Source organism: Wyeomyia smithii, chromosome 2 (genome assembly GCF_029784165.1).
Source record: "Wyeomyia smithii strain HCP4-BCI-WySm-NY-G18 chromosome 2, ASM2978416v1, whole genome shotgun sequence".
Taxonomy (NCBI): Eukaryota; Metazoa; Arthropoda; class Insecta; order Diptera; family Culicidae; genus Wyeomyia; species Wyeomyia smithii.
The window spans coordinates 11,026,328-11,053,700 of record NC_073695.1 but is presented as its reverse complement, the minus strand read 5'-3'; the positions used below and the strand labels follow the sequence as shown (position 1 = coordinate 11,053,700).

The 27,373-nt window shown below is 40.6% G+C and overlaps 1 protein-coding gene across 2 annotated transcripts in view; it reads left to right on the top strand.

The window, feature by feature from the left end:
- LOC129724602 (uncharacterized) overlaps positions 1 to 25,314 on the top strand; it is a 58,726-nt gene extending 33,412 nt beyond the window's left edge. Inside the window, exons 2-10 of one of the 2 annotated variants that reach the window (XM_055679605.1) lie at positions 12,975 to 13,371; positions 13,716 to 14,114; positions 14,262 to 14,483; positions 14,817 to 14,965; positions 15,086 to 15,281; positions 23,387 to 24,145; positions 24,201 to 24,427; positions 24,486 to 24,669; positions 24,732 to 25,314. In XM_055679605.1, the coding sequence (XP_055535580.1) occupies positions 12,975 to 13,371; positions 13,716 to 14,114; positions 14,262 to 14,483; positions 14,817 to 14,965; positions 15,086 to 15,281; positions 23,387 to 24,145; positions 24,201 to 24,427; positions 24,486 to 24,669; positions 24,732 to 25,026 (2,828 nt within the window). In that variant the 3' untranslated portion in view covers positions 25,027 to 25,314. The remainder of the gene's footprint in view (positions 1 to 12,974; positions 13,372 to 13,715; positions 14,115 to 14,261; positions 14,484 to 14,816; positions 14,966 to 15,085; positions 15,282 to 23,386; positions 24,146 to 24,200; positions 24,428 to 24,485; positions 24,670 to 24,731) is intronic. The other variant, XM_055679606.1, reaches the window with a different exon arrangement.
- Positions 25,315 to 27,373: the final 2,059 nt, after the last annotated feature.

Below are 27,373 nucleotides of genomic sequence, written 5' to 3'. Positions count from 1 at the left end.
GAATATTGATTCCGCTTTGGAAGCATTAAAATGTGCAATTGTTGATGCCAGGAATTATTCTGTTCCAAAGGCTCAAGTGAAATTTGATTCATCAATAATTGACGAAAATCTTCAACTTCTAATTCGTTTGAAAAATGTCTGCAGACGTCAATATCAACGTTCTCGTGACCCTGTTTTTAAAACTATTTATAAAGATTTACAGAGAGAGATTAAGCATAGATTTACTCTTCTGAGAAATCAAAATTTTGAGACTAAAGTTGGAAAATTGAAACCATATTCAAAACCATTTTGGAAGCTGTCGAAGATTCTTAAGAAACCTTCAAAGCCTATTCCAGTTTTAAAAGATGGTGAACGTTTTCTTGTATCCAATGAACAAAAGGCTCGAAGACTTGCTCAGCAGTTTGAGAGTGTTCTTAACTCAAATTTGAATTTTGAGTCCAATTGAAAATGAAGTCACACGTCAATTTGATTTAATTTCTTCCCAGAATTTTTTACCTGCAGAAATAATTGAAACTAACTTGAATGAGATTAAATCAATTTTTAAAAATTTCAAAAATATGAAAGCACCTGGTGACGATGGAATCTTTAATATACTAATCAAACATCTCCCTGAGAGCACAATGGAATTTTTAGTGAAAATTTTCAATTGCTGCTTCAAAATTGCATATTTTCCCAAATTATGGAAAAATGCAAAAATTACTCCCATTTTAAAACCGGATAAAAACCCAGCTGAAGTTTCAAGTTATCGACCAATCAGTTTGCTTTCTTCAATAAGTAAACTGTTTGAGAGTATTATTCTTAGCAGAATGATGTCACACATCAACGAAAATTCAATTTTCGCAAATGAACAGTTTGGATTTCGCCATGAGCATTCCACAACTCATCAATTGCTCAGAGTTACTAATATGATACGAGCTAACAAATCTGAAGGTTATTCCACTGGAGCTGCTCTTTTAGGCATAGAAAAAGCATTCGACAGTGATTGCGAAATTGCAAACTTTTAATTTTCCAATTTTCCTAATCAAAATTTTAAAAAATTTATCTTACTGATCGAACTCTGCAGGTTGTCTATCAGAATTCAAAATCTGATAGATTTCCTGTCAGAGCAGGTGTACCTCAAGGTTCAGTCTTGGGTCCAGTCCTGTACAACATATTCACTTCAGATCTTCCTGATTTGCCTCCAGGATGCACAAAGTCGTTGTTCTGCGATGACACAAGCATTTCCGTAAAAGGAAAATGTCTTCGTGTCATATGCAGTCGATTGCAGAAAAGTTTAGATATTTTTTCTTCCTACTTGCAAAAGTGGAAAATCTCTCCCAATGCTTCTAAAACTCAAATGATAATTTTTCCGCATAAGCCTAGGGCTTCTTTCCTCAAGCCAAACAATAATCACGTTTTAAGATGAATGGGGTTATTTTAAGTTGGTCCGACAAGGTTAAGTACTTGGGACTAATTTATGATAAAAAACTTATTTTCAAAGAGCACATTGAGAGTATACAAGCCAAGTGCATCAAATATACGAGATGTTTATATCCTCTCATTAACAGGAATTCTAAACTTTGTTTAAAGAACAAACTTTTGATTTACAAACAAATTTTTAGACCAGCAATGCTTTATGCTGTACCGATCTGGTCAAGTTGCTGTTCAACAAGGAAGAAAACGCTCCAAAGGATTCAGAATAAAATTCTGAAAATGATTTTGAAGCGTCCTCCTTGGTTTGGTACACTCGAATTACATAGACTTACTGGTGTTGAACCATTAGAAGCTATGTCAAATAAAATTATTAACAATTTTCGACAAAAATCGTTGCAATCCTCAATTGCTACGATAAGCTCTCTTTATAGCCAATAAGTTAGCAATTAAGTTAGTTGTAAGTTTACTTCCCCTTTCCTGACAAGTAGGTTTAAATCCCTACGAATGATAAGCCCTAATTGCGAAAGCAAACAAATCCTAACAATTAAAATTACAAATTTTTAACAGTGTTGAGAAGTCACCATTTGTGATTGGGCACACATACTCATTATTTACTAATATTTATCATAAATACTTAAGCTACTAAAATATCCCCCCTTAAAAAAAAGTGCATCGCAAAAACCATGAAGGTGTTGAATTTTTTGTTTATGTTCATATTTATATATTTTCACAACAATTGATAATGCAATTTTGGAGTATTCTCTTATAATTGATTAGCATGTAAACATAAAAACGTTTGAAGAAATATATATCTTCTGTATTTTACCTGATTGCAATACCTCTCAATGTGTTGTTACCTTTTTCGTTAGTTTCGCTCAGATTTTGACAGTTCTTTTGGCTCACAACATTCTCTTCCTCTGAGTATTACTACATACAAGCAGAGTACAGAAACAAACAACAGTAAAGCAACGGTCGTTTACTGTTGTTTTCGACATAACTTGTGCGCAACAGAGCTCGCATGTGAGTTTCTGGTTACGGAAAATAATTGTTTAGTATGGTTGAGAGAGCTAAGAGTTCCGCATCTTTAAAGTATCTACTGATAATTTTCATACTGAAAAGGTGAAAGTTGTATTTTATATCTTGTATTGCTAATTTATTGTATTTTCGAATGTTTTTTTAGGTCGATTATCATTATACAGTAAGGTCTTTTTTATACAGGTTTCTTTTATCCATTACTCAAAAACGTAACAAGATATCGACCTCTTTTCAATCGCATTTTCCGTTTAAGATCAAAAGTAATCATATACCCGTTTTCAAAAGATCTTCACGCTTGCTTTTCGTTTCTCTCTTTCCCAATTTCTTTTTTTATTTCACTATTTTTTCTGTTTCTCGCATTATCCTTGAGTTCTTGCACTTTTTCTTACCGTATCTCTCATTTTGCTCTCGCTGCATCTTTCTCACTTTTCACTTTTCATTTTTCTTTCCATTTTTTTTTAATTTTTTTAAATTTATTCGCTTTGCTCTTTCTCTCTCTAAAGTTCTGTTTTTTTTCTCTCAATTTCTTTTTCTCTTTCTCTTTCTCTCAAATTTTTTTTCTCTCTCTTAAATACTATTTTTCTCTCTTTTCTTCCATTTTTTCATGTTTTTTTTCGCTCTTAATTTCTTTTTTTTCTCTTCCTCTCTCTTTCTCTTTTCAAATTACTATGTTTATCTTTCCTATTCAATTCCCTGGTAACAATGTTGGCCTTATCAAAGTTTTATGGTGCTCAATACAGCCAAAACAGCGCTATAAAACTCTGGTAATACCAGTTTTGTTACTTGGGTTTCTATCTTTCTCTTTCAATTTCTTTCTCTATTTATCTTCCAATTCATCTGTCAATTTCTCTCTCTTTCTCTTTCAATTTTTTCCTCTTCATTTCTTTATTCAGTAATTTTTTATCATCCCACTTTTTTCTCATTTCGTTGATATTTCCATGATTCCTTCCTCTTTTTTTCTTTAAACTATTCTCTTCTTTATACTTTAACCCTCTAGTGCCCAAGCACGCCATTAGATGGGCTTCAGTAAAATCTCTATTTTCTTTCTCTCACTCTCTTTTTTTCCCTCCTCACTTTCTCTCTCTTTTTTGTTTTCACCTCTCATTCTAAATTTCTCTATCTCTCCCTCTCTGAATTTCATTTCTTTTTCTCTGAATATCTTTATTTGTCATAATTTGTCTCTCTAAGTTTTTCTTTCTTTCTCTCAATTTCTCTTTCCTTCTCGCTCAATTTCTCTTGCTCTCTCTTTCTCTCTCTCTCTCTTTCTCCCTCTCGAGTTCTCTTTCTCTCTCTCAATATCTCTTTTTCTCTCTGAATTTCACTTTCTCGCTCTCTCTTTCGTTTGGGGGCTTGGTAGCCGCATGGTTACAAAGTCCGCTTTGACAAGCTGGTGGTCATGGGTTCGAATATTGTAGAATTAGGTCAAAGCTATATTTATTTATTTATTTATTCAACACTCAACATTAATCTGACAATGATTAGTCTTAATAAATAATCAAATTAAATTAAAAGTACAGTTATCCGGTAGCATCTCAAATTCGCTGACGAAAGGCGTTGATCGGCAAATTGAAGTCGAAAAGTTGCTAGAACTCATTGAAGCGGTGGCATACTGCACGAATCGGGTCGTTAGAACCATAAAATCGCCTGCGTGGTGCCAAATGAATAAAATTTCTTTGACGTAATGGTCTTTCGGGAGCGTATTAATCGAGTTGAGCCAGAATACTCGGGCAATCGATGTGGCCAGTCAGTAACTTCGTTATAAAGACGGCCTAAGCGGTTTTTCGTCGATGTTCCAATGGTTGGATGCCAAGAAGTCGGCAACGATTTTCATACGGTGGTAAGCTCAGTGGATCCCGCCATGGGGGAAAGCGAAGCGCATAGCGGATGAATTTCTTCTGTACCATTTCTATTCTGTGTGCCCAATTTGCGTGGAAAGTACTCCATACTATAGAACTGGCCTCTAGAATCGATCTCACAAGGGAACTGTAAAGAGATTTGAGGCATAACGGATCACGAAATTTATCGGCAACCTTGAACATAAATCCTAACTGCCGATTAGCCTTAGCAATAATGCTGTCGTAATGAATCTTGAAGGTCAATACACTATCCAAAATGACACCTAGATCTTTTATACATCCTATACGGAGAAGACGGTGGCTTGCTATGGTATATTCATACACGATTTGCGAACGTTTTTTACTAAAAGAAATTGAGTTGCACTTTTCTATACTTAACGTTAAGCAGTTCGTTTCGTATTAATTCGCAAACGTATCCAAATGTTCCTGAATCTCCATGCAATCGCGTAAGCATTTTATTACTTTGAACAGTTTGGTATCATCAGCATAGAACAGCAGACAGTTAGGAGGCAACTGTAGAGCAGCATCGTTGATGAAGATTGTGAAAAGTAGCGGGACCAAATTGCTGCCTTGTGGAACACCTGACATATTGGAAAAGCAGTCCGAGACGGCTGATCCTACTTTTACACAAACTTTACGATCAGTCAAGTATGATTTGAACCAGCTTACGGATTCCGAAGTCATACCAAGCCTTTGCATTTTATCTAGCAGTATCCCATGGTCCACTCTATCGAACACAGCTTTCAGGTCTAAGTAAATAGCATCGGTTTGGAAGCTACAGTCCATGGTCTGCACACAGCGTGAGACTTTTCTTTTTGGAAAAAAACCCGTGCTGCTCGGTGTCAATATAATGTTTACAGCTAGCAAATAAAGCGTCGTTCACAATTATTTCAAACAGCTTGGTGCAAGCACACAAGGATGTGATCCCTCGATAGTTGGTAACGTTGCGCTTATCACCTTTTTTGTGAACAGGAAAAAGATACGAGAATTCCCAGCGGTCAGGGGATTTACATTGTTGCACAGATAAATTGAAAAGCTTAGCGATTGACGAGCAGAGGACTTCTCCACATGGCTTATATATGAAAGGATGTAAGCATGGGTTTATTGCCTCTCAAAAACACTTCTCTCCAGACTGAAAATTTCATATCTAAAGCTTCGGAAACTTCATTCACCTATAGCATGTTATCCGCTTTGGTAACATTCTTGAGGCTCTTAAATATTTTAAAAACGTTTATAAAGATTTATAGTGATTCTACCTTGGGAACTAGAGGTTTAAATTTCAAATATACACTTTTCTTTTATTTTGTCTTCAGTTATTCGAAAAACCTTTTTTGAAGTAGAATACTTCTCTCAGGAAGTTCGGCTACACAGGGATGTGAATTGAAAATCTAAAACCGAAAAAAGTGAAAAATATGTCCAATTTCAAATGCTAATAAATCGGTTATTATTCGATGGATTTCCTTCGTTCTTGCAGCAGTAGATTGGAAAATCTTCTAAGATTCTTCCCAAATAAAGAGAATTGTAATTTTATTATTCACACTATTGTACCATTGAAAATAGTCAAGCCTTGTCAAAACGAAAAATTCGACCTCTGATTGGTCGTTATATGATTGCTTCCCAAGCACGGTCGACAGAATCATATACCTTGCAATTTAAAACATGCTATTTGGCCTATATAAGAGCCTGTTTCAGCCGAAGCCACTCATGGAATTGGAACTGGACGAGTTAAAAACGGAGCTTGTCGCTTGCGGCCTAGAAGTGGAAGCAGTATACAATAGATAAGACACAACAAAGCCATCAAGTATCGTGATCAGTTATACCTGATCCACCTGACCAGGGGTTCAACTACACTGAGCACAGTGAAAACAATCACCGCCCTATTCAACATCATCGTGCAATGGGAGCGATACAAACCGATTCATCGCGATGTCACGCAGTGTTCCAATTGCTTGAACTATGGACATGGCACAAAGAATTGCCACATCAAGAGTCGCTGCATGAAATGTGCAGGTCCGCATCGAACAGTGGATTGTCTTGTTGAGGAAGCTGAACAAATCAAGTATCTCAACTGTGACAAAGAGCATGCTACGAACAGCCGTTCCTTTCCAAAACGAGCAGAATTTATCAAAATTCGAAGTGTAATTGCCAATCGCCAGCGACCGTCGAATAGAAAAAGTGTACAACCTAGCGTTACACCCCCCGCCAGCGACTTCAAGTACGTTGCCGTTTCCACCTCCTCCAACTGGTGGTGTTCCTAGCCGGGACCCCCCCGGATTTTTGAGTTATGCACAGGCTGCCAGCATGCCCCCAGCAAGTAGCAATTTGTACTCGATGGAACAGCTAGCTACGCTGTTTCTTAAACTCGATGAGCAAACAAAGGCTTGTCGCACCAACCAGGAACAGATTGCGGTCATGATGACTTTTTACTACCGTCATGGATCCATTCTTTCGAATCCTTAACTGGAATGCCCGCTCTGTGGCCAACAAGAAGTTAGAACTTCTACACTTTCTGAACACACACCACATCGATGTCGCTGCAATAACCGAAACACATTTGAAGCCGAACATAAACTTCTGCCTGCCGGAACACTCGGTAGTCAGACTGGACCGCACAACCTCAGCTGGGGGCGGGGTTGCAATCGCCATAAGGAGAGGACTACCATACAAATCACTACCGAGTTTCAACACAACCTTTGTCGAAGATGTAGGAAACGAAATTACCACCACTTATGGACCACTCACATTTATTGCGGTCTATTGTCCGAAGCAGTCTCGTCGGGCAAATGGAACCACGGTGAAATTGAAGAACGACATCCAAAAGCTGTCTAGAAGAGGAGGCAATTTCGTCATCACAGGTGATCTCAATGCTCGCCACTCCGCTTGGGGTGACTCCAGGTGCAACTCAAATGGTAACATCATCGTAGAAGATTCCGAAGCTGGATATTACTATCCCGCTCATCCGGAATTGCCAACTTACATCTCTCCTGGTGGTGTAGGCTCTAAGCTTGACATTTTTCTGACCAACATCACCGATCGATTTTCGATTCCGAAAACCATAATAGAGCTCTCCTCGGATCATCTCCAGGTCATCGCTGAGATTGGTGCTAACGTAGAGCGGCGTCAAGTTCAACAAAGAAGAAATTACCATCGTGCAAATTGGGTTCACCTGCAGCGGTATGTTGAAAACCATCTTGATGCGGACATCACTTTGAACAGCACTGGAGACATCGATCGTACTCTACAGTCCATGATAGACGTCATCCAGGAAGCAGAGTGTCGCTACATCCCATCTGTTCCAGTGACATGTAAGTTTGTGCAAATCGACGATAACACCAAGCGCATAATTTCCTTGCGAAACTCGCTGAGAAGGCAATATCAACGTACCCGCAACCCTAGGCACTGATTCTACGCTAGACAGCTGACAAAAATCGTTCAAGAACGTCTGGAGAAAGTGAAAAACAGACAGTTTGCAACCGAATTACGTAATTTGCCCAACTGCTCACGGCCATTTTGGCGTGTGGCTAAAGTGTTGAAGAACAAACCAAAACCCATTCCGCCATTAATAGTGAATAGTGAAACTTTGCTAACTTCCCGCGAAAAGGCTTGTCCTATCTCTCAGCATTTTGCCGCTTTCCACAACCTTGGTCGTGATATTGTGAGTGGAATCGACCCAGCTGTCGGTGAATCGATAGTAATTCTGGCCCGCACACCAAATATCCTACCACCTGATCAGCGGATAACAGTGGACGAGGTACAAAACAACATTAAATTCTCTCGGAACATGAAGGCTCCCGGATTTTAAGGAGTGTTCAACCTTGTGCTCTAAAACCTTGGACCAACAGCCTTGTCTGTGGTGGAAAAAGTGTTCAACCGATGCCTTGAATTAGCGTACTTTCCAACAACAAAGTGGAAACTGGCGAAAGTGATTCCCATTTTGAAACCAGGAAAGGATCCCACATGCCCCAAAAGCTACCGTCCCATCAGTCTGCTTTCTGCCCTCAGCAAGGTATTCGAACGATGCATCTACAGCCGTATTCTGTGCCACGCAGAAGTGAACAACATATTCCTGGACGAACAGTTCGGTTTTCGCAGAGGCCATTCAACAACATATCAACTGCAGAGAGTAACAAAACTCATCAATCGGAACAAGGAGCTATCTAAAACATCTGCCATGGCCTGCCTGGACATAGAAAAAGCATTCGACAACGTGTGGCACGGCGGGCTTATCTACAAGCTACAGCGCTACAACTATCCCGTTTATCTAGTGAAGATTGTGCAAAACTATCTTACGCTGTGCAAATCTCAGGTCTGTGTGCTGGGTGGCCTGTCTGACCCATACGACGTAGGAGCTGGTGTTCCACAGGGCAGCATCCTTGGTCCTGTTCTGTACAACTTATTCACATCAGATATTCCTGAACTACCCAATGGAGGCATCCTGTCGCTGTTTGCTGATGTACGAGGGCAGACAGATCAACCAAATAGTTAAAAAGCTGCAAACTGGGCTTAACGTCTTCGTGAATTACCTCACCTCATGGAAAATTTGTGTGAATGCAGCAAAAACTCAGACCATAGTCTTCCCACAACGGAATAGTCAACGTTTGGTGCCGACAACAAAGATTCGGTTGAACAATGTGGATATTCCCTGGTCGTCAAATGTTCGCTACCTTGGTTTGACCTATGATCATAAGCTACTTTATCGCCCCCACATTGAACAAACAGTAACGAAAAGCTTAGTGCTAATGAAGAAGTTGTACCCGCTAATCCACCGAAAATCGAAATTATCCGTCGTGAATAAATTGACGGTATACAAACAGGTCATCCTGCCGATGCTTCTATACGCCTCGTCGATCTGGAGAACCTGCGCGAGAACCCACCTGCAAAAGATTCAACGGATCCAGAACAAGTTCCTGAAAATGATCTTGAACGTGCCCTTCGGAACCCGAACATCAGAAGTGCATCAAATAGCTGGTATCGATATGACCGAAAACATAATCTCTGCACACGCTGAAAACACTAAAAACAATGCACTTAACTCTAGTGCGGTGCTCATTCGTGAGCTTTATTTATAAGTAGCTAGGTATATTTATTTAATAATTAAAACTCTAATGCCGAGCATTAAAGTGTAAATCATGTACGTAGAAAAGGAAAAAGTAGTAACACTTATAATACATTAAAAACATCAGAGTTGGAAAGTTGATAAAATTGAATCTCTCACAATGTTCAAAAAAACAAATGTATAATGAAAATACCGTAAGAAAAATAAAGAATATTGAATCCAAAAAAAAATCCGAAGCCACTCATAATAGTTCTAGACAGCGACAACAGCAGTCGTCCTCCCTTAGCAGCAGCACTAGCAGAAAGCGGCCACAGCTGTGGCGTAGCAATGGATAGCGCACTAGTTGCAGCGGATTCCAGCAACGATAGCAGCTGGGCCAGCTGATGCAGGGACAGTGGATACCAATGGCAGCGTATAGCGGTCACAACTGTGGCATGGCTATGGATAGCGCACTAGTTGCAGCGGATCTCAGCATCGATAGCGGCTGATGCAGTGAGGCACTTTAGTGAAATACAGTCTCTGTGCGATAGTGGGCACTAGTAAATGCATTCAATGAAAAGTTGACTCATTTTGACAACAGCCTTTTGAGCCGTCTAGTTTTGAGTGTTAAATCAGTTTTTCACTGTTTATTTTATCACAAGGAATATTTTATTCACACGGTCAATGATAACGCAAAGATGTGATCGGCATCTTATCCGATACTAAAATGAACAACAAATTGTACTTTTCAGGATGAAATAAAAACTTGATTGAAGAGTTAATATTTTCTCATTAGTTAATTCACATTTTTAAATTTATAAAAGTTATAAATTTTACTTTATCTCCGTGTCTCAGACCGTGCTGAATTATCTTTTCGTTCAGTCATGAGCTCGACATCCAAAAAAATTTCATCTCAAAATTTAAAAATTGTCAAACCCCAACCATAACAAGCAACTTACTATATTACTGAAAATGGTCAATCCTTGTTGAAGCGCGAAATTCGATTAATCTGATTAGTCAACGTTTATTTACTAGAAAAAATGACTGACACGCAAGCAGCCGGGTTATCTTTCTTGTAAAAGTATTCTACTTCAACCTTACGGTCGTGGCTTTGCACACAACTCTCCTGTTTTTTAAATTTTTCTTGCATTTTTAACCCTTGTTTATCAAATCGTTGATTTGTTTAAAATTTTTGCTTCTTTAAATTCTATGATTAAATTTTCGCCGATTTTTCTCGTATTACTAATTTCTTGAAAATCAACTGTTTTTATTAATTCCATGAATCCGTCCTGTGAAACCATACTGATTTCTGATTTCTATTTCATTTCGACTCTTTCTTTCAAATTTCTCTCTCTTTCTCTTGGGGTTCATTGCTTCCTCTACTGTCGTTGTTTTTTTTTTCAACTGTTTCACCTTTTGAAGTTTCTTTTCTTAAATTTAATTTTTCAATAGATCAATGTCTGTTCTCCAATATTCTGCTGTCTCTGTCAATTAGTCTGTTTTACTTTCTCCTATTCTCTCCAAAAATCGTTTTTTATAAGCGCTCAACTCACTGAGAATTTCATATCTGTATTTTTCACTTAGCATCGCGAGTTGCTAAGAGAATATCGAAACACGCTTTTTTTTCAAGAGTGACAAGAAATGATAGTGAATCTCTTCTAAATTTCCGATAGGTTAAGGATTCAACAGAGAGGGTGTTTTTCATCCTGGGTGTTATGTTTCATTTCAAACTGCTTTATTCGGCTCAAAATGTTCAATTTTTATCAATGTCTTCAATTTTTTTTTTAAACAATAGAATGTCTTTAATTATTCCATCTATATTTTTTAACACAATATTTTAAAAATGAATGTATTAAGTATCTGTCTGAAGTGATGATCGTTTCTGAAAACTTTTATTTTACAAATTTGGAACGTATTTCCCGAGTAAAAAAGACTTGACAATTAATGCTCTAGCCGAAGGCTCACAGGAAATTCCTCTTGGTAATGATATATTATGTGTATAATTTGTGTGACTGTTTCTAAAAAATGTTCTGGTCCTTATTCGCTTGTAGAGCATTGATAAAAATATATATGTCTGATTTTAAAGATGGCGGAGCCGAAAGTAACTTCTCAAAAAAAAAAAAAAATAAAACAGAATTAACAGTTAATTATCTCGAAAAGCTTGTTTTTTAAAAATCTTATTTTTAAATGGGTATAGCGGAGGATAATTAAATGATGATGGCTGTCCCATCAGGTTAGAATACTTATAGGTGATGGGAACCACCACCAACAGTCTTGCATCAATTGAAAATTTTTTTCTGCTTGCTATTGCTATTGCTCTTACAACACTAGGCAATGTTAACGTGTCTTTAAACGCAACTTCCGCATGATTCACATACATGTCAAAGTTAACCCTTCCATGTCCGGTGCAATTTTTCTTATTTTCGAAAAACTCAATCAAATTTTATCAAACAAGTTTCCAAATAACAAAAAAAAGTATTGAATTTACTTAAAGTAATCTTAGTTGAGGGTTATTTACGTTAAATTTGGAGAAGTGAGTAAAGTTTGATAAAAGCTCAAAAAATGTAATATAAAAATGTAATAATCATTCCATACCATTAAAGAAATACTGATGAATTCGCAGGAAACCACAAAGATTTCAATTTCAGAGCTAGTGTTTGAGCTTTTGCAACAAACCGAATTGAAATCGGTCTCACGACGATCAAATAAGAGCAAATTTAGCAACAAGCAGCTCATGAACCAAAATAAACAACTTTTAACCTGAAATATCGTTATTTCCGTTTCCAAACTAGCTGTAAATGATATTTTTCAGTACAGAAATCATTTATCTTTAGCATATCGAAAAAAAGCACATTGCAAAAAAAAAATGTATGGATTTCAATGGTGATCAATTTCACCCCAATTTACCTGATAGTACCTTATAGAATTATCGAATTTATTTCATGAAGTAGAGGATAGAAATTTCACCAATAGCCATAGAGGTTTACTGGAGCACGAACCAGTACTTGATTTAAAATTATTCTATTTCGGGAAAAATCTACATGAAGCCAGTTAATTGGAAATTGTTATAAAAATTGATCAATTTCACCCCGTTTCATGGTAACTCGATATAGCGTAACGAAAATAAAAATAAAGTTGCCTTATATCGAGGTATGACCGATTGAAATTATCGCGGTAAATCTAATAATTACATACTTATTTCTAAAGGAACTATGCGGAAAATACATCTATTGCAACATTAAATTACTCAACACTCGTTTTTTTCCACGAATGAAACCAATAGTATACGAAAGAATAGTTGCAAATGTTTTAACCAACACAAAAAGACGCTTGTCAATCTATGTCATGCATGTCTTCAACCTTGCATGCAAACCGGTCACATCAACTTGCTTTTGTAAAGGCATTGTATTCGTGTACAAGTATTAACACTATTGCTTTGTTTCGATGCAATTCGGGAATGGTGAAATAGGAGCCCTGCAAGACCATCTTTCTGTTGACTGTTTTTCAAGGTAGAATTTAAGATTATGATTATGGTAAAATTAATGCCAGAGAGAAGAATAAAACTCAATAATTCCAGCTCTCGAATCTTCGCCCTAATCCGAACTTTTTTTCCCGCTTTGCTTGTTTATCACCAGACGGTTACATCATAGGCAATTATCTGCACGCCTCGGAACAGGACATCCGGGATTTCTTCTGGACCGGGTCCGGCGACGGACCGGCGGTTAATCCTTTCGACCGGTTTCCAATCAGTGAAGATGCAATCATTAAAACGGCAACCGTTGTGGCCACGGTGTACATCGACCGGAACAACGGTGGGCCCGGCAGGGCTGGAGATGACCTTTGCATCTTCGATTGCGCTCCTGCCGGCGGCGATGGTGGCGGTGGTGACAATGTCGATCAGACGACCGACAACGTTACTCCGACGGATCGGCGCTTCTGGCTCATGACGGTAATAGGTGGCCTGTTCAGTAAGAGGGATTATCCCGAGCTGGAAGGAAAACTGGCCAGGCTGTACCGGGTGGCGTTCTCCAGGTGAGACATTGTGTGGAATCATTTCAGTTGTGATTGGCCACTGGCGTAGGTGGAGATGTACGTTTGGAGGAGGTTCGCTCGTTTCTATTTTTCTTTTAAAATGAATTGGGTTGACAAAAATGCAAAAGTTCCAGTCTTTACTCCCTTCGTTAAATTTTCAATTACGCCTGTGTAGAATAGATCTATCTAATCGAAAGAACCGCTTGATTAGATGGCCGTAATCCGTTTCTACACTCCGCTATCAAGGGGCCTATTCTTCCTAGAGGGCTTTCTCAGTAGGACGAAAGTGGGCAGACAGAATGACGAGAGAAACAATTTCCTGGCTGACAGTTTCCAATTTCCAGACAACAAGCATTACATCTCGGAATCAACAACAACACACTTCACATGCAATCGTCGCACACGAATGCGGACAGACGGCGAGTAAAAAGACGAGCTTCCTCAACACCAAAGTTGAGAGGCTCTGCCGGGGATATGATGGCGGGTCGGACGACGACGACGACGCCGATGGCATCGAGTGATCATCGTGGCCACCTTACCGCTGGGAATCTGCTTATGAACGAACAGGTCTACACGTATGAACGATTCCGGCGGAAGCGAGTGAAAAAAGTACACAAAAGACACACGATAGACGACGACGGTTCCCTTGGGGATGATGAGGATAAGGAACAACGAGTGGCAGCGGTGTCCGAAAAGAGTCCACTGGAATCTGATAACGACGAACCCATGCTGCAGTTGCAACGGTAAGTGTTTCAAGTAATCATTCGAAACGATTCACGAAAACAAAAAAAAAAAGAGACGAGTGTGTTTTCAAACATCGCTTTGCACGACCAACCGAACGATTATCAGCCAGGAAGGATAAATTCAATCCATCAACCGTCACTTTTCAGTGCTCCATCGGCGAACGACCGAACGGTGGTCCAACCTAGTGGCGACGGCGGCCTCGGCGGTGTGGGTGTGGACGATGGAACGACACCACTTACGCGTAATTATGACAAGAGCGGCTACTCGAGCAAACGACGAGTACGTATTTTGATACACAACACCACCCACTTGCGCGAGGGCGACAATGACGAGGACTCGGCGCCGGCCGTCGATTCACCGAGATCAAAGTGAGTATTTCGAATTGGAATTTCTTCCTGTTGGCCTCCGGGGATGGTTCTGTTGTGGAGGTGCAAAAACCAGCGCGCGAACGCCGCTTGGAATGTGGTTTAGGTTTCTTGTTTCAAGCACTATTGCGTTCGTCGCGATGGTGCGTTGAGAGCTGGCAGCTGTAATTACAAATCACACTGGTCAGCAAGGGTTTGGCACACGGTATCAAATTTTGATGAAAAAATTATTTAATCGGTTCAACAGATTTTGTGCCTTGAAATTTAAAAATAACTTGTTGATTGAGGTTTTGTCCTGCCATCTCAAGAACCAACTGTATCTCTCTACCATTTCAGTCGGATGCTAAATCAGACGGAGATAATCTACTCGGTGTTCGTGGGAGGCCAGCCGGTGCTGGCAACGACAGCCGCCGAGGATATGAAGCTGATGTCCCAGGAAGAGGTAGAACACGTAATGGAGGCGTTGGTTTTTCTGAAAGCTGATCGTACGTATCGTATGGATGGTCGCGACTGTGAATCAATAGCTCGCACCAGGAAATGGATGATTTTCATTTGGGTTTGTTGTTTTTGTTTCTCTCTCTCTCTCTGTCTCTTCCCTCGAATAGCGTACCTGAAAGAACCGCAAGCAACACCGCTGATTCCGTCCACGCACAATGGCAACGCGAATGTGATTGCACTCATCAGCCAGAATCCCACGCTCTTCGTGATGTCCTGCGTGGCTGCAGCGCTTTTGCTGATGCTGTTGATTGTACTCTTTCTGGTGGCTCGCGATAAAAGGAAACATATTCTCGAGCTGAAAAAGTAAGTAAAATTGGATCTCTTATTTCGCAATTTATCAAATTTTGAAATTGTTTGCTTTTTCCAAGTTGTTTGCTTTTTCCAATTCCTGTGAACTATTGTGCCTCCAGCCACCAACAGTTTTTCGTAGACTTAGGGGTAAGCGGGGTAAGACCGCCCCCTTAAGCAATTCTGTTTATAGAAAAAAAAGTTGCGGCTGCAATTTCATTTTTTCTTCGCTAAGAGGTTCTTCTATTCAATACCCGCATTTAAAAAATAAGAACTGAAATATTTTTGTTTATTTTCCAGCTTTCTTTTAAATTTTAAAAATTCATTGAAAATGTGCAGATCTTTTTCATGCGGGGTAAGCCCACCCACCAGCGGGGTAAGATCGCCCACCATTTTTTGAAGATAAACAATATTTTTAGGGCCGAAACGGTTGATTTTATCGGTATAGTGTCTCTGACAAAGATGTAGATGGTATTTTTTTCTTTTTGAATAAAATATACACTGTGAAAAATCTGAAATTTTTTATTTTAACTTATTTTGTTTTCTGATTATTCAAGTTCAAATCAATGTTTAGGTAACTTTTTTGGTTTTGAAAATAAATAGATTTTTCAGAATTGGGGTTTTTCAAGATATTGAATTCATAATATACCAATCTTTAAGCTAAAAATTAAAACTAATTAAACCTGTCTGTATGATTCTTTTGAAAACTTATTATGTATAGAAAAATACTAATAATTATTATTTCTTTCATTTATATTTTCAATTTTCTATGCTCTTTTTTTTTGAAGAACATAATTACCAACGAATCTATACACCAAACAAGCCGTAAAAAAAAATTCTTCACAAAATTTGAGCTATTAATATTTCTATTACTCCATGATCCAACAACCATAAAATTTTAGCTTACCTTTTGTAGATTTTACAGGCAAAAACATGTTTTTTCCAATAAATTTGAAAAAAAATATATTTTTAATTCTATTTTATATATTTTCTTTAAATTTTTTTAGAGTGTGTACTTTTTTCGGAAGTAAACAACTACTATTTTCAATTCTGCCGGAGATGTCATACCAATCAAACAAACCGTCCTGGCTCTAAAATTATTTTGGTTCATTAACACCATTTTCACACAGGTTTACTTTTTTCAAAAATAAGTCAAGACTAATAAACAAGCTAAACAACCAAATCGAAAATGGTCGATTAACATCGATGTCTTATGTGGCTTGAAGTTGCTTAACTGATCCTGTAAATATTCCATTTGTAGTGTCGAGGCATTTGGGTCTTGAAGTAAAACAACAAGCAGTTGTATAGGTGGCGATTTTCCCCCTTGTATAGTGGGCGACTTTACCCCCAGTGGAACATTTTCATATTTGACCGAAAAAGTAGTCAAAATTACAAGATTACTCACGGTCTTCGATATTTCCGAAAAAAGATAGATTCAGGCAAGCGATTAAACGAATATTCACGAACAAAACAATAGATTTTTAGACAGAAAAACCTTAAGTCCCGTTGCCGCAAAACAATAGCGCATTGACTGGTTGCCAGCTGAAAGGTTAGGTTTAAAATTAGTTTATTTGACACGGCACGATACATTTTCTGTTTTACTGAGCCAAGTACAATTCGTATTAATTCTACGTTAGCAGGGAAAAGAGGGAGGCCTTTTATTTATTCTCGCGGCCGACTACGAGCTAGTGGGGATTTAAGGTGAGAGGAGGGAAATACAATTCTTACTTGAAACTAATTAAGATATACGATCTATTTGTGTTTCAACTGGTGTTCTTTTTTGTTTTTTAAACATAGCCTAAATCTCTTCGTGTTCGTGTCTCCAGCGTCGTATACGGGTATTCTGACAAATAGACAAAAGAATATTAAATTTTAATGTCAGTCTTTTTCCAATAACAGTACAGTTGTGTCATGTACTGGAGATCACCGCTTCCCAGAATGTCTCTAACGGGTACGTTCGGTTGTTTTCCTCGGGCCCGGAGGGAATCTATAAGCTCGGACCTAACATCACAGAATTCGGCACACGACCAAACAACATTCTCGATGTCATGGTAGCCATCGCCACAAACGCAGTGATTACTGTCTACAAGCCCTATACGAAAGAGATGCGTGTTTAACGTGTAGTGATTGGACATAAGTCTGGACATCACGCGAATGAAGTCCCGACCTACATCCAACCCCTTGAACCCTGCTTTCGTCGATACCTTAGGATAAATGGAATGTAGCCACCGTCCCAGTTCATCTGAGTTCCATGATGATTGCCAACTGTTGAGTGTTCTCTGACGCAAAATGCCATGAAATTCATCATAAGCAATTGGTCTTTCATAAATATCGCCATCAATAGCACCCACCTTAGCTAAAAAGTCAGCCTTTTCATTACCCGGAATCGAGCAATGAGAAGGGACCCACGCTAAGGTAACCCGGTAATTTTTATCTGTTAAAGCACTTAAAAACCGCCGTATTTTTCCCAGGAAATACGGGGTGTGCTTCACAGGCTTCATCGATCGCAGAGCCTCAATGGCACTGAGACTGTCTGTGAAGATGAAGTAGTGGTCTATGGGCAGGGTTTCGATGATCCCAAGAGAGTACTGAATGGCAGCAAGCTCTGCGACGTACACGGAAGCAGGAGCATCGAGTTTGTAGGAGGCGGTAAAATTTTCGTGGAAAACACCGAAGCCAGTGGACTCATCTAGATTAGATCCGTCAGTGTAAAACCTTTTATCATAACTAACATGTTTAAACTTATTGGAAAAAATCTTAGGGATCTCTGGGGGTCGCAATTGATCCGGGATACCAGAAATGTCTTGTTTCATGGTGGTGTCGAGAATATAGCATTATTAGAAGTATCTAAAAGTGCGACATTGGAGGAATCGTATGAAGAAGGATTGATATCTTGAGCCATATAGTCAAAATATAAAGTCATAAATCTGGATTGAGATTGAAGGTCGACCAACCTCTCGAAATTTTCAATTACTAATGGGTTCATAACTGTGCATCGAATTAGCAACCGGTAAGAGAGATTCCAAAAACGATGTTTCAACGGAAGAATACCCGCTAACACTTCAAGACTCATCGTATGGGTCGACTGCATGCAACCCAAGGTAATACGCAAACAACGATATTGTATTCTTTCTAGTTTCAAAATATGCGTGTTCGCAGCGGAGCGAAAGCAGAAACAACCGTACTCAAGAACTGACAGTATTGTTGTTTGGTATAACCTCAGAAGGTCTCCTGGGTGGGCTCCCCACCTGGCTCCGGTAATCGTACGAAGAAAATTAATCCTCTGTTGGCATTTTCGTGTAGGTACCTAATATGACAAGCCCAGGTGCATTTAGAGTCGAACCAGACCCCGAGATATTTAGCGACTAAAACCTGAGAGATCGTTTTACCCGTTAGTACGAGCTGCAGCTGAGCTGGGTTATGCTTCCTAGAAAAAACGACCAACTCAGTTTTCTCCGGAGAGAATTCGATACCCAGCTTAAGAGCCCATTCAGACAAATTGTCTAAGGTATCTTGCAATGGTCCTCGCAGATCGCTAGCCTCGCTACCAGTAATGGATACAACGCTATCGTCTGCAAGTTGCCTTAGCGTGCATGAATTTGCAAGACATTCATCGATGTCATTGACGTAAAAATTATATAAGAGAGGACTTAAACATGAGCCCTGGGGAAGGCCCATGTAACTAATTCGTGAAGTTGTCGAATCGCCATGTGAGAAAAACATATGCTTTTCTGACAACAAGTTGAGCAAAAAGTTATTCAAATTTGGTGAAAGTCCCTGCGAATGAAGTTTCGCGCTTAAAACTTCTACAGAGACAGAGTCAAAAGCCCCCTTAATATCCAAGAACGCAGAAGCCATTTGCTCTTTCCGAGCAAATGCGACTTGAATTTCAGTAGAAAGCAACGCTAGGCAATCGTTCGTCCCTTTGCCCCGGCGAAAGCCAAATTGAGTATCTGAAAGTAACCCGTTTGTTTCGACCCATTTGTCTAACCGTAAGAGGATCATTTTCTCCATTAATTTCCGGAGGCAAGAGAGCATCGCAATCGGCCGATATGAATTGTGATCAGAGGCAGGTTTCCCGGGTTTCCCAATAGCAATGACTTTTACCTCCCTCCAGTCATGCGGAACAATATTTAGCTCAAGAAACTTGTTGAACAAATTCAACAAGCGTCTTTTTGCAGAGTCGGGTAGATTCTGCAACAGGTTGAATTTTATTCTATCTAACCCTGGAGCCTTATTGTTGCACGACAGGAGAGCCATTGAAAATTCCAACATCGAAAATGGAGGCTCTTCCGTAGTTACTAATAACGCGTCGCGAAAGGTTTTCTGTTCCGGTACAGAGTCCGGACAGACCTTTTTGGCAAAATCGAGTATCCAGCGATCTGAATACTCCTCGCTTTCATTCGAAACGTCACGGTTCCGCATGCGCCTGGCGGTATCCCAAAGAGTGCTCATCGCTGTTTCCCTCGACAACGCGTTTACGAACCGCCGCCAGTACCCGCGTTTTTTCGCCTTTACTAAGCTCTTCATCTGCCTGCCCAGTGCCTCGTACTTTCGAAGCAGGTTGACAGTGCCGTACTCCCGGTAGTCCTTATACGCCGCGGACCTTTGCACGTACAGCTTAGAGCACTCTTTGTCCCACCATTTGTTGGGAGGGCGCTGTCTAATCGTTACCCCGGGTATCGGTTTCGTCTGAGCTTGAGTCGCGGCGTCGATTATCAAGCCAGCTTAGAACGCGTATTCTTCCTCCGGAGGAAGTTCCTCGTGAGTCTCGATAGATTCCGCTATAATAGACTCATAACGCTTCCAATCAATATTACGTGTAAGGTCGTAGGAAATATTGATTGGGTTCGGGGGAGTTGAACCATTAGCAATTGATATAACGATTGGAAGATGATCACTACCGTGGGGATCGTTGATTACTTTCCACTGGCAATCCAACGCTAGTGATGTCGAGCAGAGGGATAGGTCAAGCACGCTTTCACGTGCTGGAGGATTAGGTACACGTGTCGCTTCCCCAGTATTCAAAAGTGTCATATTGAAGTCGTCGATCAAGTTACAAATTAAAGAAGATCGGTTGTCGTCGTACAGCGACCCCCATAGCGAACAGTGAGAGATAAAATCTCCCAAAATCATAAAAGGTGCGGGAAGCAATTCTGCTATATCAAGGAGTTGCTTCTGTTCAATCCGCGCGGATGGGGGAATATATAACGAAACAAGGCAAAGGTCTTTTCCATTCAGATTCGTTTGAATGGCAACAATTTCAATATTCGAGATCGAGGGGAGGTCGATTCTGAAAAAAGAATAGCACTTTTTGATCCCTAAAAGTACCCCTCCACCGTGTGAGTCTCGATCTCGACGAATAATGTTAAAATCGTGGAAATTGAGTTGATCGTTCGAATTGAGAAAGGTTTCACAGAGCGCGAATGCGTCACAATTGTATGTATTCATCAAATGAGAAAATAAATCGAATTTGGGGATGATACTTCTGCAATTCCACTGTAATACAGTGAAAAAATTCCTAACCTCTTTCGCCGTATTAGTCATCGAAAGATATAATAGCTGAAATGAGGGGCCAAGTTGCTGCTAGTTGCTTCAAAAAGGTTTTCACTGTAGGAAGAAGGGCAAGAAGAATGTTTTGTAGGGGATCTGGTATGTTGAATGTTTTAAATATCCAGTCCACAATATCAGAAAATTTTATGAACCCTGTTTCTTTTTTATCTTCTGATCGGAAAATGGGTGCACGAGGGGTTTTTGGTGCCCCAGGAAGCGGTGGGTACTCCTGGTTTGATTTGAAATTAAAACCGGGGGGTACTTGCTTCGGTTTTTCTTCACCGCTTCCTTTTTGTGTTGTCTTATTGGTCATTCCGCTAGGGGTTATCTTACGACCTTTGCGAGAAAGATTAGGAGAGTTGACCATTCTCCTCTTCCTAGATCCCTCTGACAAGGCATAGGAACACCCTTCGACGGGATCGTCAGATGTACCCTCATCGGTTGGCAAGAAGGAAAAGATGTTTCCTGTCGATGGTGGCTCAGCCCTATTAAGCATTTCTGCAAAAGAGCGCTTTGATCGTTCCTTAAGGGAACGCTTAATTTTTTCCTCGCGCTGTTTGTACGCGGGACATGCCGGAAGGTCATGCCGAGTTCCCTCGCAATAAAGACACTTTTCAGTATCCCCACTGCAAGCGTTCTCAGCATGATTGCCTCCGCACTTGCTACAGCGTGCCTTGTTGCAGCAGTAGGTGGCTGTGTGACCTAACTGCTTACAGTTTTGGCAATGCATGACCCGCGGTACGAACAGGCGTACAGGTAGACGAACCCTGTCCAAGCGGACGTAGTTCGGCAGCGCGGATCCGGCGAATGTTACTCGGGAGGAATCCGAAGGGAGGAATTTCTTCTTCCCTTCTTCGATGGATACTGAATGCAATTGCTTGCAATCCAGTATCTTTACACTTTGCATCAAGGGGTTTTTAAAACAGCCAACTCCATGACGCAAAATGTCATCGACAGTGAGATTCCCCTCGGTAACCACACCGTCGATTTCTACATCCTTGGCAGGGATGTACACGCGATACTCTCTCGTGAAGAGCTCGTAGCCAGCAATTTCGTTTGCTTGCTTCAAGCTACTCACGACAACTCGCAGTTTGTTCGGCCTCACCTTTGTAATCTCGGTTACGGCCGACAAATGTTTTGCCAGGTCTTTGCCAATTTGAATAATATTCAATGGCTTCTTTATGGGCCGGAAAAAAACAACGTAGGGACCGCCAGCGGCATCTGGGTAAGCTTTTACCCGTACTTCCGGTACTCTTGGTACAGGACTTGGCAAAGGGGAGGGCACAGGGGAAGGTAGGGGTGAGCTGATGGGAGAAATTTCAATTTCTTCCCCGTTTGTTTCCACCTCCAGGAAAAGTTGCACCTGCATGTCGTCCATTTTGCGGGAGCGTTACGCTCTACCGCACACAAACGATAAATATTCGAATATGGGGGGGGGGGTTTCAAGTAGTTGATATTAAATTTTAAAAACAATTTTTCAATCTACAATGGATCAAATAAAAAAAAAGACAGTAATACTAATACTAATAACAATAGTAATAATAATAATAATAATAATTGTAGTAATAACAATAATAATAACAATAATAATAATATCAATAATAATATTAATAATAATATTATAACATAGTAATAATATTGATAATTATAGTAAAAATTCTAAATGTAATACTTCACCGAACGTCGAAGTCACGACCTCACGGCTGATAGTTGGATTAATCGAGTGTCTCCGCAGAACAAACAATGACGATCCAGCTTCGTGTTGTGACACAGTGGCCGTATCTTACACGCGACCTTGTAGATGCCACTTGTTGTTGACTTCCACTCGCTCGATCGTATGGTGGTCCGTGATGCTAGCGGGGTAACAGCGGTGCGGGAGAATTATTCTTGCTGATATATCAGCTGCGTATCGAATCACTGGCGGGGTAGCCTGTCCCTACCAGTGTGCAGATGTTTCTGCCGATATACAACAGGCTATTGTTATCGCGCAACACAAGAACTAATCGACAAAAAAAAAAACTCGTACGATAACTCGTGTATTGTTATTTTGCGAACTCAAACGGAGATAAACAATATGCGTCTAATCGAGACGAAAGCAAAACAACGAATGAGCTGAAAGGTTGTTTTTGATTATTTCTGCGACCGTTCGCGCACTATCAAAACAGAAAAACGTGCAAAATGTTATGTAATTATACTGTAATAGATACGTTAAAGAAATTTTTCAATTATTTCATAACTTGGTATTAAAACTATGGTGGGCGGTCTTACCCTGTTTACCCCTAAATAAGTTTTGTCAAAACATATCGTTGAAGCGACGCCCGGTGAGCAATTACTATGCAGCACTTGGACGTAAGTTGACCCATTTCTGGACTGGCTTAAGGCACCAAATTTCACAGGAATGGTAAAAAAACTATAATCTTTCTAGGGCATCTATTTTGAACATTGCGGGAGCTTTTTTCGCTTTTGTCGACTAGTGTAATCTAATAGACAACTATACTATTGTAATTAGTTTTCAATCACATTCCAAATAAATTTCTTTCTTAATGTAAAATTTCTTATTTTTAAAGACTCGAGTCCACCCAGGCTCTCGTGATGCCCGGTTGCACCGTCGATGACCTCAACACGGTTCGGTCCGACAGTGGCAGCAGCCAGCATTCACCCTTCACACGAAATCCATCGGCGGTTAGCGTAATTGGATCAATCCCGGCGCAAAAACCATCGCCAACGATTCACTTCCCGCTGCCACCAATGTCCCGGCCAACCTCGTCGTCCAGCTATTCCTCCGATTCCTCGCTGTACTACCCCAAGCGAAAACTTAAACATCACACCCAAGAACTGCTAGACGAGCGGGCCGTAACGCTGACAAACAAGTTACAAAAACAATTCGGATCTTTGGTGGCTACCGAAAATGTCTACGCTTCGGTGCAGAAGCCGAAAAAGGAGCACCCCCATAAACGGCGTAGAAAGTATCTCGGTGAGAATCGTGTCGGATCCATCGATGGCACGGTACTTCCCGCCCCGGGAAGTCCTGTAACAAGTACCACCAACAGCGCCAGTGGGTCCAGCGAGCAGTCGTACGACACACGCCCTGTAAAGCTACCACCGTCTTACGAACACAACGAAACCTTCAACACAGATGTAATTATGAAGCATTATCTGAAAAATAAAACAGGTTTCTACAATGACGGATTCACAATGGATGGCGGCTCCGTGGAGGCGATCAACAAAAACAAGATCAAGTATCTGGAGCAATGCGGTCGGGCGTCCGTCGACACAGGAAGCATCGGATCGTACCTTAGCATGGCGTCGGTTAAGAGCTTTCCGAGGTAAGTGTCTTGTGATAGACTGTTTTCGGCGAAGCTAATAAGTTTTGTTTGACAGATGCTTCGTGCCGGAGCCCCTCAGCCGAGTACTGGAGCCAGTAACGATGACACACCTTGACCAATCGGAAACTGGTGAGGGTGGCAAATCTACTGCCCCCGGAACTGCTTCCACTAGTCAGTATAACACGGATACGGAGGTACAATTGTCGCGCAGTCAGAGCGACGGAGCGGATCCGGGTGTTGTTGGACCTGTGGTGTGGCAAATACACAAGAAAGAGATGGAAGGTTTGTTTAATTACTTCCTTACTGAAAGGGTGGTTTTTTATTTAAATTTTTATTACAGAGATGACGAGTCCACTCCGGGACCCGGTGATTACCCGAAATCGTTTCGAGGGACTACTGGAAGGAGCGATCAAGTTGTACTCCGAACCAGCGGAGAAGGACGAAACCAACAAGAACTCTATCACGCTGCCGGGCGTGATACGCCCAACTGTGGAGCATCGCGGGAAGTCGGCAGCCGTTGTAAGGTAACCGTAGTGCACACTGTAGACTGTCCGCCTTAATCGAGAATCATTCCACTACAACGCAGGGAAACGTCCCGCGCGTGCTCAGCCACCGTTCGGCCAGTCACGGCGGTAGGATCGGCTCGCAGTAGGCTGGATAGCTCCAGACCCCCCTCGCCAGGACGTGGTGCATGGGGTAGTGGGACTCACTCTCCGTTGATGAGACCGATGAGTGCGGGACCGTTTCACACTCCGCTAGCACCACAAATCGACATCGCTAGGGTTACGGCTCCGAAGAGTGTCCTGCAGTCAACCGAACTATCAACCGCTCCACTGCTGCATAATATTATGCACGAACTGAAACGATTTCAAAACGAGTGAAAATTAATGGTTTTTTTGGACGTTCTAACACTGCCAATATTGTATAAGCTTATTAGTGAATCTATTCCTATACATATCTATATACTAATATTATCTTCAAAAATACTGGGTTCGTGTCGTAGCGTAGGTTATGTCATACCTTCTAGCCGTAGGTTAAGAAATCTAGTATAGCATATGAATTTGTACAATGATATGACCTTTTTATGATGGAAAGAAGATCGAAGCAAAAGAGAAAAAAGTTCCTTGACGCTATTCAGGAATGAAGGAAATAAATTTATAGCCCCGAAAGCTGTCGGAAAGTGTTTTAATTCTGGGTGCTGATTTACCGCCCGACGTCCGCCGCGCGGTGGGGAAAAGCAACAATTTTTCAATTCGCTTTCGTGTCGTATGAGGATAATAAAAGTCATGCTTCTGAATCCTTTACGTATTCGCTAAACGAAAGCGGGATAGAGTGTTGGAAAGAAAAAATTTAAAAATTGGAAGAAAACATCGACGGAGGTAGTGGTGCGGCATGTCGAAAGGTGGTTTTATGTTGAAGTTTTTTTTTAAACATGGTAATAGCTCCTTATTCTTTTCTGCCGTCCTATTTAATTTAAATCAATCAAAATGTGAGTAAATTCAACTCATGGTATAACAAAAATAACTAACTGGCAATCAATATCAGTATCCGTTTTAAACGGATTTAATGAACATCAAACTATTTTGACCCCCGTACAGGATTATTGGTTGAAAATGCTGTTCATGACCATTGTTTTGCCAACTTTTTCTAAGCCAGCAGAATATTTTGAAAATAAGTTATATTCAACTAAAATTACTAACCTAAAATCAATATCAGTTTTTTTCGATAAGCATTTAATGAGCATTAAATTTTTTTTGGCCTCCTTACTGCAGTTTATTGATTAGCTGTTATAAGTGAATCCTGCCTGAGTATGTGCTTTAAATTTTGCTTGATTGCATTTCATCTCTAGTTTCAGTTTGTTGTTTTGATTTTGTTTCTTATTGAGATAACTTTGAATGACTAGAATATATATTTGCTATCGAAACGTCTTGTTGTTAAATTAAAAAATTTCAAATAAACTATCCACTTCAATCTACTGTATACAAGCTTAAATCTAAAACTCACGAATAATCGCGTACTCAGAAGTAGAGCACGTCTCTCTATATTAAATGCAGTAGCCGTCGGAATCAACTGCCAAGGTATCCAGTTTTGCAAGCTCGTGCACCTTGCTTGTTTTTGTCCACAGAGTAAGTTCAGGATCATTTTTAATATTTTGTTTTGCACACGTTGGAGCCTCACCCTGTACGTCTAGGCGCAGTCCTTCTACACTGGTACTGCATACTTTTACGTGGGGTAAATTATCTGTCTATAAACAGCAATCTTGTTCCTCTGACACAATTTCGATGTCCTACAAATCAAAGGGTATAGTGCCCAGATGAGGATGCTGCATTTGTTCACAGTCTTATCGACATGTGTCCGAAAAATCAGATGACTGTCCAGAGACAGACCAATATACACTACCACGTAGGACCATGAGGGAGCCACCGAGCCGTGTTCTGCAATTGTCAGCAGGGACAAGTCTCGGTAATCTCGAATGTGGTAACAAAACGACCTGGGTCTTAGGCGCATTGATCACAATTTTCCAGCTGGTATAGTACTCATTCAGAGCCTTGAGGCCTCCCTGTAGCCTGCATGCCAGAGTGCGAATGATGCGACCTTTTACATGATCGCGGTATCGGTATTGTACTCCAGGCCATCATGCCTCACATTGTTAAAAGCCTTTTCAATGTCCAAAAGCACCATTGCTGTTGTCTTGGACGCCAACTTGTTCTGCTGGATGATGTTTGTAACTCGATTGAGTTAATGGATGGTGGACCTGCCCTTTCGGTACCCAAACAGTTCCTCAAGGAGGACATAAATCTCATCGGTAAATAAAACCAGACGGCTGTGGATCGACAGCCTAGAGAGGGCAGAGAGTAAGCTGATTAGGCGATAGCTCTCAGGAATAGAAGGATCTTTCTCCGGCTTGAGTACTGGGAGTACTTTAGGTAACTTCCATTGAAGGGAAGTAGCCAAGGTCCCTGCATCGATTGAAAATATACTACCAAAGCAAATAAGCCGTAGTCCAAGTGTTTGAGCTCGAGGTTGAATGTGCTGTCATTGCCGGGGGTGTTCAAATTCCTAGATACCCTCGCTAGACTGATGAGCTCAACCGTCGTCACTCTTGCTTCCTTTGGGACCGAACTGTTTGAATTGTCGACCATGGCAACTCTCTCAGAAACATCCAACTCGACAGGGTTGACGATGTTTTGCCCCAAATTGTGTGACGACACGAACTGCTATCCCAAC